At 42.4% G+C, this 9,432-nt stretch overlaps 2 protein-coding genes across 2 annotated transcripts in view; one reads left to right on the forward strand and one right to left on the reverse strand.

Annotated features, from left to right (window-relative positions):
* Positions 1–4,359, forward strand: part of T265_12677 (hypothetical protein) — a gene marked incomplete at both ends in the record, with an annotated part of 5,306 nt that extends 947 nt beyond the window's left edge. The window contains one exon of the mRNA XM_009164940.1: positions 3,637–4,359. Coding sequence (XP_009163204.1) covers positions 3,637–4,359 — 723 coding nt within the window. The remainder of the gene's footprint in view (positions 1–3,636) is intronic.
* A 2,958-nt stretch (positions 4,360–7,317) lies between these two features.
* The window catches only part of T265_12678 (hypothetical protein), a gene marked incomplete at both ends in the record, with an annotated part of 35,271 nt that continues 33,156 nt past the window's right edge, over positions 7,318–9,432 (reverse strand). The window contains 2 exons of the mRNA XM_009164941.1: positions 7,318–7,836; positions 7,934–8,043. Coding sequence (XP_009163205.1) covers positions 7,557–7,836; positions 7,934–8,043 — 390 coding nt within the window. The remainder of the gene's footprint in view (positions 7,837–7,933; positions 8,044–9,432) is intronic.

Raw genomic sequence — 9,432 nt, forward strand, 5'->3', positions numbered from 1 at the left:
TCGCCATTCCACAACATGCAAGTTGCGAAGCCTTTCCAGAGACGTCTTGCGTATATCGATTTACATTTAGTTTGGATTATTTTAATAGGAAAATGACCAGTATACTACGGAACCCATCTATTCGAACCAAGCAGCGCATAAGTTCGACTGAAAGTTGTGATGAAACATTTCGCTCCTAAGTAGAGGACTGCACCTCCTTTAATCAATAATATGTGAAGATATTGGTAGCCTGGGTGAATTAATTGACTGTCCCCCAAGCTAACCGCAGACTAGCTGCCAATATCGACGAACAGATCAGCAGCCACCCGATTAAAAACCAATGTTCTTGTTTGTCTACGTGGTTTACTTGAGCCTACTACGAAAGAAATTACTTCTGCCGCTCCAGATACCCGCTTAAGTGAGGAAATCTAAGCGAGTAAGATTGCTTATTTGAATATGGCCGAGGTAGTTTTCCTGAGTGATGATATTCGTCTTGCTTTTGTGGAAAAACAACATCAATCTGTACCACGAAATGCCTTCTATGTTTTCTGGGATGGTGTTGAAGCCTCATACTTGGCTTAACTAGAGCGATGACAAACGTATGACATCGAGGCCAGCTTCGAGAATTTGGACTGTTGGAGCAGCAGGTAATATTTAGAACTTGAGCAGGTACTTAACTATTTCTGGTGAGGATCCCGGGCATCACCCGTACGAATTGTCCCCACAGCCTCACTGACCTGTGTTTTTATTTTACATCCACTTGAATACGGCTGTTTCACAGCCTTCACACTAAGTAAGATGTTTTGGGCTTGCATAGAGTTTTAACCAGAACTGTGTTGTACACCAGTCAACTTCAGTTTACTCTATGTTTCCGGGCACAAGTTTCCACTTAATCATCCAGATAAATAAATTTCGCCTTATCAGATATTCTTCAGTTTTACAATCACCATAAAATGATCACTGTTGTACGTTTCCTTGTGCTACTGTTTCACTTTTGTGAGCTAGAATGGTTAATCCGGACCGATCCTGTGCTTTATAAACCACCAAATGATGGAACTTAAGTATACATTGTTAGAGTTGATGATATGGGTTGGAGGGGGCTGCATATTATCATCAGTCCCAAAGCCGTCTTAGTTTACAACCATGATCCTTTGCAAATAATGTTGAATCATCTTCCCTGTTACCGAACGGGCTTAACAGTAAAGCTGTGATGAGACCTAGAAACTCGCTCTTCATGTGATTGGAGTTGCGAGGGCTGGGTTATCTTATTTCAGTTCCAAACCTCCTGTCATATCCCAGCAACATGAAAATACAAAATGTTCGACTGTTCTGAAGAACGCGGCAAATTCTCGGATCCCACTTAGCGTTGTTAATTCACCCGTTTTTGAAGGTTAGAAAGGTAGCCGAAAGGGACACTGTTCGGGGGGAACTGATCTACTCTGTACGCCTGTCCTGCCGATTACACTGCCTTAGCAGTAAATTATTTCAATGTGAAAGCACCAAGTGAATAGTTTAGCCCAGTCACGGCATGTTCAGTCGGAGATATGCCTTAATCAACCTGAGGCTATTTGCGTATTCGTTTTTCATGTGAGATATAGGAGTTCTCGTTACGTCCTCAGTGCATGCACACGAATTATCATATGAGCCAGAAATGGCTCACGTGTCTGCACCGATATGCGGCTATGCGGGTCGGCAACGTAAGAAGACGTGGAGCTCCAAGTGCGTCTAAATTTATGATCAAAAATAAGCATTAAAGGTTTATCGTAAAACTTCCATTAGGTTGTGTATAAATGGTCAGAATGATAACCAGTGGTTGAATTTATTTGAGATAAATGGCTGATTGAATTTTCGCGTGCGAAAAAACGCCCACTTTTTTGTATTCCATTGAAGCACACAGGCCTGTTTGACGAGAGATTTCTAATGCTCATTTCAATCCCCACGAAGAGCCTTGAAAGGTATTCACAAGCACGTATTTCGTGTTTACTCCAGTCCCATGTCCAGTTCCTCTGTCTGTTAGTTAGGGCTAAGTAAACTGGTTCCACCTGCATCCATCGAATCCTTGAGCAAACAAACATAACACTTTGAGATATGACGTTGGGAACTGGTGCAAATTCAGTATAATTTCTAAACTCAAGAGAATTTGCTCATCGTCAAGGAACTGAATAGGAAATTAACAAAGGAATCATCTAAACTTTTATATAGTTATTTTCTTGGAGGAAACTACTAATGAGGTTGCTGAAATCTGCAACAACCCAATCGGTTTCACCTTCTTGGGGCTCATCAGGTATTGAGCAGAAATAGAAAGGAATACCATGAAATGTCATAATCAAAGGATTAAACGATTTTGTGGGTTAAATAATACTGATTTCTACAAATTATTTCACGAAATGGGCTTATGTTTGGGTAGTCTGAACAAGTAGTAACGTTGGTCGGAATCAAAGTTTCTCCAATCGGTTGAGCTGACTGGTTTACAAACTACAATTAACAATAGAGGAAGATGTTCCTTTTCTACATAGACTGCACTAGGAAAAACTTTTCGAAGGACAGGTAGCCTCCTTTAAATTACCTTCAGAGGTGACAATTTCTTAGAATGGACCAAGTCGGCGGGTCCCCTCATGGCGTTTGCATCTAAGAGGGCATCATCACCCCTGGGGAAATATGGGGCCTCTAGCTGCACATACGAGAAACGAAATTTAACTTTGTGAGTTATTGTTTACGGTGAAAGATGTCTTAAAATCAACTAACCAGACTGTTCAAAGACTTAAGAGATAACAATGAAAATTAGGGGTTCTTGAAGTCTCCGATTCATGGGATATATTGATCTAAACGACGTTTCCCAACACACTGAGCACTGATGCAAAGAGCGAACCTGTCCCATTATTTGTAAGTCTTCCTGCGGGGCATCCACACAGAAAAGAATTTGTACGCTACATCCAAATATCACACTTCAAGGAAAAATAGTGCGTATATTGGTGGAAGTTGCAACTCTCCGAGTTCATATGTAGTTCATGGTTACCCCTCAACTGATAAGGGCATCACTATATATGTGCATCCACTTTGAGAAATAAAAGAAATGGCAATTCTAAAGCAGGAAGTAGCTTTCACTGTTGGTCAAGGGTGGCTTCAGTTAATGTTTACATGACTGGATCATCCTAACTGTATTGTATTTAATTAGGAAAACCGAACACGGAACTGCAAATCTCACCGATTGAGTGACCTGTTACCTAATCGACACTCTGGGCTAAAATAGCTGGTTAGATGAAGAAGAATAGGGTGACTTCATCAGAATTCTGCTCAATATATATGGTTGTTTATTCACTGTCATAATCCATTTTAATTGAGATCAAGTTGTGAATGGGAGGAGTTACTCGACACATTGGAGCCCTTTCTAGAGTTTTCAAACGATGGAACCCAAAGCAAAGTAGCTGTTTACCTAAGAGCGGTAACTTTTTCCCTGAGGTGTTTGACGAACAATAGTACAATCTGAAATTTATGTAGCAGTGCGATTATTGGAATAGGCGAAAGGGAATAAAGTTTCTTGAAAAACCTTCACATAACATCAGAAGTGCTGCTGATTGCTCAATCACAATCTGAGTGAACAACATTCTTGTTTCTACTTTCAGATAAGAAGCAGTCTACAGCGTCGAAAAAGAAGTGATGTCACGAGAAAATCCAAAATCTGACCAACATTTGCTTCCAACTTGTCCCATAAAAATAAGCGTCCCACATGCTGTCCTCAGGAACCATCGGGGGCAAGGTACCTATTACGTGTACACCATTCAAATCAAGATCGTGCCTCCTTCACAGTTTACTGCAGCAGATCAGTCAGACACAATTTCTGACTGTAAGTGGAGTGTTGAGCATCGATACACAACACTCGCCGAACTACACGAGGATCTACTAGGCTACAATGACGACCTGACCCGAAACAGAAAAAGAATTAGTGGTAGCGACCATGAAGAACGGTATCTCGCACACCCATGTCTCCCGCGCCCCTTTCCTTGTCTCGAAGATATACCGTTCCCGCGAAGACGACTGCTGCCAACCATCCATCCCCCTTCTGTTTATCCTTGGCTGAACTGTGTGCGGGCGATCTCGGACAAGAGAGATAAGCCAGTCCTTCCTGGTCAATCCAAACGAGTTGATCAACGTAGAAATGCTCTGGAGACCTACTTGAACGAACTAGTTACCTTGATTTGGACGACAGTTCAAACAACGGAGGTTGCAAATATAGTGCATTCCATAGTTTTACGTGATCTTCCACAGGAATCATGTGGGGTAGATCAGTGGAAATGTCTAATGAATGCACAGGAAATCCAATGCTGGTTGACTACCCTTCTTCCAATATTCTCAAAGTCCAAATTCGATAAAATCAACTAATCTGACCTGTTGTTTTTTAATCTTTTGGTCTACCTGATTTCACTGTTCAGAATTTTTGTACCAAAGGACAAAGAACTATATTTTATGACAGTTATGTTCCGTCTCAGTCCAGTTGGACAACGGAATGGAAAAAGAAAACGAGCGAAAAATCACTATTCCAAAAGCACTTTCTTTTAAAAAAGGCAGGAAAATTTCACTTATATCAGATTTTCCCGCAGATTTCGGTTTTAGGGGATCCAATACAAAAAGTTACAAACAGTTCAAACCAGTCTAAATAGATACACATTTATTCTTCCTATAATCCACAATCCTGTTCACTTGTCAGTGGATTAGGAATAGGTTCACCTATTAGAAAGCGTCCGTACGATAGGAAGTGTACAAGTATAACTGCACGTACGCGGAATGTTTTTCTTGGCACAGAATACAATATATGGTCCCCACTATCAGTTTTTACAAGACCTCGTTCTGGCAAGAGGTAAACTCCTGCCGTAAGATAAGGTGGAGGCACGCTCGCGGAGAAGAGTATTATTTGGGATTCTGGGGGAATTCAGTAGTAAATTTTTGCGCGAAGTTATTAAAATTAAGAAGTTACTGCTGTAAATTTCTTAAAGAGATGATCTCACCATGCTAAACCGGGTAGTCGAAAATCAATGGATTGTGGATAAACAGTGGACCGGGACCTTACAGGCTGAGGTTTCAGTTTCATGTTCGTCCAATTTTGCCCATACTCACTAATAACTGTCAAAGAAGAAAAAGGATACAAGTCTAGACAACCATTCTCGGATGTCAAAAGAAGCTCCAACACCTGCAAGACTAATTTACTTTAAATATATCTACTGATGCCTTACATAAGTAAACACGGGTATGAACCACTACACGCACACCGAGTCCTAGCTGCGTATGTTGAATTCCACTCCTGTAGTGCTTGCTTCACCAGTTCAGAGAGCACGGCATGCTGTTCAAAAACATCGGCCTACCATTGTGAAGTAGCTCACGTGGCGGATGAAAGGCCTGACCACAGCGATGGCATGTCTTCACTGAGTCTTCGGATTAGTCCCATCAAATTCCTGGAATGACCCTTATAGGATGGGTTCTTATTTCCCTGAGGGCACTGACTAAATTAAATTGATCCATCTGCACTGGTCCTTTAGAGCGTGAACAAAGTCCATACGTGATAATTCAGGTGTGTCTAGTGTGGGCTGGTGGTAACACGCTCATCCCACATATCATATACTCGAAGTTCAAAGTCCGGCACGGCCAAGGGAATGCACTGCTGAGAAGCCATAATAAGAACGAAACTCGAGTCCAGTGCTTTTTCCTTTGGTGTAGAGCAACCAGAATGACCGCGTAAGGATAGCAGGATGGCTGTTCAACACAGGGATTTGAACGCGAATTCCACAAATCCCGCAATCATCGACAAGTATTCCAAAAGCGTGTTTGTATACGTTGTGTCGTAGTTTGACGCACGGACATACCAACAGGCACGTCGTTCGCTCAACTGTTACACCCCTAGGGTGCTTAGCTGCCATACCACCCGAAGGAAGTCGACAGGCATGTGAAACATGAAGGTTCGGTTCGGATGTTTGTCATGTAATCCAGGGTTCTGGTGACATGCGAACAACTGTATTAGGAGAATCACCGAAAAATTTGGGAACAAATGAACTAAGTAGTACGTTGAGCCAAACATTTGTGTAGTGATAACAGCAGTGAGCTGAAAACACGATCCGTCCCTAGCTCCCATGCCCGAGCACCACAGGTATGCAAGCGTCGGTGACCTGACGAGTGTGTGTGAGTGCTGGACCTGTCCATATGGCTTCAACTTGTCCACTCTCATCACAGATGATACAGTCGGGAGGACCTAGGTGCACATTTGATGGAACTCAGTAAAAATTAAACCCTTCAATAGGTGTAAGGAGCGCGATCATTGAGATCTGTTTGGTGGTTTGTTGCTGCTAAACAGTCCTGGGAGCAGCCGAATTTTGTACACGCTATTATAATCACATATCAAGGCGTGTTGCTGATGACCAGAACACTAGGGCATAAAAACAGCCGTTTGGTTATGGGAATATGGCCCTTGCTCCTTGAGAGGAGGTAAGCACATTATCATCACGCTGAATGGCACCATAGGTACGAATGCTGTAGGGTAAGTAGACCATCGCGCTAAAAAACGGGCGGTTTGGTCCATTTTGAATCATTAAAAGCTCAAAGTAGTTCGTACAGCCATTGCTATGTGGGAATTCGGCTAGCTAGGCCAATTGCGGATTTCTTCGGCATTGTAGATGCAAATAGTTCGTGTGGCTATAAAGAGGCCCCACATGGCGTATCAGGGACTTTTAAGATATTGACAGTTACCTTGCAGTCAACCAATCTGTATTGAAACTGGACAGTATAGACAAGCAGTGTGCGATGGATGTTCATATGGTCGACAATAAACATTAGATCAATTTGAATTAGGCCCTCTCGTCTCACATTAGGTGTTAGCAAGTTGAGAATAATATTGACTATTAAAGAAATGCATCACAAGCCCATTACTTCGTACCACTGGTGACAACAGTCGGGTTGCTGTAAAGCTACACAGAAAACGCAGCACGGAAACTCGCATATGTTTAGCGTCAGTTGCCACTTGTTGGGTGAAAAGTGAAAAACCCCCTGTTAGGGGTCGTGTCTCTGTGATTCTGATACACATTCAAAACTCTGTTCTGATCGGTAGGCTTTCGGTCTTGGACTCTAGCCATTCCGTTTGCCGGATACGACACCACTCGACCGAGAGTACTCTAGACTCAAAAAATTCCTACGAATGGCCAGTGTATTCAGACGGATGTTTGTAGTGGACTACGGTGTTTCAAGATGTATACAGACAAATAACTAGAGAACCCTGGAGAACTGATGAGCCAAATGGCCGCACCAAAAGTTATACGGTCGGGCATCCAACCAGTAGCGACAAATTATCTTTAAACCTAAGGGAAGTGAGAAAGGATGTCCGAAGTAGTCATCTAGTAAGCTAACGCAATATACAAATTACAAAATTAGGATAAAACAAAAGTTAAATTTCTGCAAAGGCTTTTCGGGGAGGTATTCGAACATGCCGGACAGTCCAGTAAATGCATTGGTGGCGAGCTTGAATGAGGTTTCAAAACCAATTCTAAAAAATTGAAAAACATTAGAATCTCAGGAAGGTTCGTAAAAACAATTCGTGTTCAGCTCGAGCCATGTGACCACGCAGGATATTCGGAATTGGACTGTGCGTGCCACCACCGTCGCCAGATTGGATGAGCGCGAAACAACTTGATCAGATTTTTATTTGATGTTGCATAAAATTTAGTTAAAAGAGCTGGGGCCTGAACATCCGGGTCTAAATGCTGATAGAGACGTCCTTTGCTGCTCCCAAGGCAAGGTTGGTTCGATAAGCGAGCACCTGGCCAAGGCGGAAAATGATGTCCCGGTCGAAGGCAGAAGAATCCCTTATGAGAATTGTATCTGAATGGAGGAGTTAGAAAACCAATGGATAATGGTAAATATACGGCACAGACAAGTAAAACGCCTAGCTGTGGGAATCTATGGCGCTCGGACTTACTCCAAATAGGTGGAATAGTTGAGGATAAATGGCAACCGAAGAAATTCTTGTATAACTCTGAGTGTATCTGCTGGTGCCCTCATGAAGTGATCGGCGTCAACGGGGAGTATCTGAAATTACCAAAGAAAGAGAATAAATGAGTTGGTTGGAAGGGAGTTTAGAAGGACTGGAATGGCAAAATATAGTGTGGGCCACACAGTATACATATGCTGAAACTACTGGAACTCGCTTAGTACAAGAACGAAGTCATGCACAGACATATTCAATTAGCTGCAATAGACGTAATCCCCCAATCAACTTCGGAAGGGAGAAATTGAATACAACAACTTCATGTACAAGGACCAAAGGGCAAAGTGAATTCAGTCATACCAGAGGAGTAGTCGTGATGTGGAAGGGGGAGTAGTTTGGCAATTGTGAATGTCGTGCACAGCACACGGTCGAATTTGAGGGAATCACAAGACATGAGGAATGTTTTTAACTTGACATCATTTACATCGACAGTATGACATCAGTGTTCAACACCGATGCTTCACTGCCGTAGTTAACTTGAAAAGCCGTGTGAATGTGCACGATAATTAAAAGTGTCAGACTATTCATCTGTCCTTGATCTATTCAAATTATATTCTCTTGGGTTTGTTACTTATAAGCCTCACTGAAGAATCGTGAAAAGTTACGGCCAACGGCTGATAACTCTTACGTGGCCAAACTGACCGAAAAGTCCCTCTGAACCAATATCCGACTTTGATTTTTGTCTTTTTGATCGATTTTTTCCACTCCACCAACAAGAAGTTTTCCTTCATCTACCGGTGACAAATAGGCTTTGCTATGCAATGACTTGTTTGTTTTAATGAAACCACTTTAGGCTTCCCACTACAATTACGCGCGTCCCTCAAGGTTTGTATCTGTGCTCCATAACTAACTCACCTCCCATCTCCTCGCTTCCGACTGAGTTCTTCACCTCTCAAAGAAGCTCAACACGTAGGTCACTTTCCCAAACCTTGTTTCTCACCTGTCTCTGACAAAAATCCTCCACTCTCCACTATCCGTATTCCTCTCAAAGCTCGATGGAATGTACTAAGAAAACAATCCCCAAATGGCCTGGCATAAACGGCTTCCTGAGCCGAACACCAATATGGATTTGGGTACCATCGTTCTGATGGCTATAGCCTACTGGTGTACTATCAAACTAACGGTTATTTAAAATCAATTCGCTTGGAAAAACAAGACGTACACTGGAGTCTCGAAGGCTTTCGATCGAGTATGACATGACGATATATGATCACCGACGGGAAAACGATTCATGGGCGGCGCCTGTTGAAAATATGTGCACTAAAACCTTCAGAAACAATACACTTTGCTCACTCTCTACCGAGCATACACAATGACTTAAACCAGACGGCTGATCATCATCATCATCATCATCAATGACAGCAACATCAGTGTTGGCACTGATGCTTCACTGCCGTACAACCATAAAGTTCGTTTAGTTATATATATAT

The sequence above is a fragment of the Opisthorchis viverrini genome (assembly GCF_000715545.1).
Source record: "Opisthorchis viverrini unplaced genomic scaffold opera_v5_10, whole genome shotgun sequence".
Taxonomy (NCBI): Eukaryota; Metazoa; Platyhelminthes; class Trematoda; order Opisthorchiida; family Opisthorchiidae; genus Opisthorchis; species Opisthorchis viverrini.